Source organism: Chanos chanos, chromosome 7, assembly GCF_902362185.1.
Source record: "Chanos chanos chromosome 7, fChaCha1.1, whole genome shotgun sequence".
NCBI classification, from domain to species: Eukaryota; Metazoa; Chordata; class Actinopteri; order Gonorynchiformes; family Chanidae; genus Chanos; species Chanos chanos.
Window position 1 is genome coordinate 21,880,016 of NC_044501.1, and position 1,816 is coordinate 21,881,831.

At 37.6% G+C, this 1,816-nt stretch overlaps 1 protein-coding gene across 1 annotated transcript; it reads left to right on the top strand.

Annotated features, from left to right (window-relative positions):
- The first annotated feature begins 240 nt into the window (after nucleotides 1–240).
- Nucleotides 241–1,200, top strand: LOC115816124 (odorant receptor 131-2-like). Its single transcript, XM_030779092.1, has one exon. It carries the CDS (start codon nucleotides 241–243, stop codon nucleotides 1,198–1,200), a length of 960 nt encoding a protein of 319 aa, XP_030634952.1.
- Nucleotides 1,201–1,816: the final 616 nt, after the last annotated feature.

Below are 1,816 nucleotides of genomic sequence, written 5' to 3' on the forward strand. Positions count from 1 at the left end.
CCATGTAAAATCACTATATTATGAATCACTCTGCAGCAGAAAGTAAAGTCGTAAGGTAAAAACATGATGACTTAAATTTAAGATAAGACTTTAGTTCACAAGTTCCTGGGATGCTGTAAGTGATTAAAAAAAATACCTTTATGAAATATGAAATCTTTTTGCATTTTCTTCCACTTGTCCTTATATTTTTTATTTTTTTCCACAGTTGCCATTTCTGATTTCACACAGTGCAAGAAGGCAATGAACTCCACAATAAATGAACAAGCCATTGTCACATTTGAAGAAATGCTTACGAAAAACCTGATCATTATATTTCTCGGGATCACTATTAACAGCATAAATGGGATGTTTGTGTTCACCTTTTTTTTGAATTCCACATTCTACAATGATCCAAGATACATATTATATATTCATCTAGTGATTAATGATATGATTATGACAAGTGTGACAGTACTTCTACATGTACTATCATACTTATTGCCAATTTTAAATGTGTCATTTTGTTGTATATTCCTGATAACTGCTTCAGCAACTCATAAGAACACTCCATTAACCTTGGCTGCTATGGCAACAGAACGCTACATTGCAGTTTGCAAACCATTACATCACCCCCAGGTCTGCACTGTGCGCAGGACTCGCATCCTCATTGGCTTGATCTGGGGTGTGGGACTTATTCCAGGAGTGACAGACCTCATCATTGTGACTGCAACTCAACCCTTGTCCTTTTTTTCCACTGTTGCTCTTTGTAGAGCTAGTTATATATATAACACAATATATCATATAGAAAAGAACAAAGCTGTACAAGGTATTTACATGTTGTTTGTGTGGATGGTACTTGTTTTCACCTATTGTAAAGTACTGGTTGCAGCCAGAAAAGTTTCAACCAATGCCATCTCAGCCAGAAAGGCTCAAAGCACCATACTTTTACATGGAGCTCAGTTACTACTCTGTATGCTGTCTTACATCACTCCTATTATAGATTTAATTGTAGTACCCTTATTTCCTGCCTATCAATCTCAGATCTTCTTCTCCCATTATCTGCTCACAAACATTATACCAAGACTCCTGACTCCTCTCATCTATGGGGTTCGTGACCAGAAATTTGCTGCACAAATGAAGGCCAATTTGTCATGCAAGTTCAGGGTTGTTACAGTTGAACCAACCCAGCTTAACAAAAAAACAAATGAGAACCCAAAGTAATCTCTGCATTCTCATGAAATGTGTGCCAAAAATGAGAGAAAATAAAAGTCCTAAAGAAGGATGATGACGCAACTGCTTGTCCCTGGCTTGTTCGAAAAACACATACAGATCTGTTTCACACCAAAGATTTGACAAGACAATACCCTAAGATACTGCAGTTTCTGCTCAGAGCCCCCCCCACCTCCCCCCTTGTTAAGGAATCACAAAATCTTCCAAACAAAGAACAATGTAAAAAATGGTACTGAGTGATGTTAATTTGAAAAAGAAATAGAAACTTTGCACTTCTTTTATGCTCATTTCAAACTGAGACTCAGCATATATATTGCTTACCAGACTGGTAAGGTCATCTGAACAGATACTTAGATACTTCATTTATTTTGCCACGCAACAGTGTTGGTGGTAATTGTTTCGGTACAGCATGGTGGCTCAGTTCCAGTCCAAACAGAGAGAAGCAAGCATACAGACACCATAGATCAGAACAACAACACACACTAACCAGAAATACATGAATGTGAGGATATGCACAGTGAGTGTATATATGTACAGTTCAGTGCTACTTCTCAATTGGCACCTAAGCCAGTACAACAGCACACACAAAACAGAAACACATGAGTGT

What these genes read in the sequence shown, in the direction of transcription:
- LOC115816124 (XM_030779092.1), top strand. Translation starts at nt 241, where the DNA reads ATGAACTCCACAATAAATGAACAAGCCATTGTCACATTTGAAGAAATG.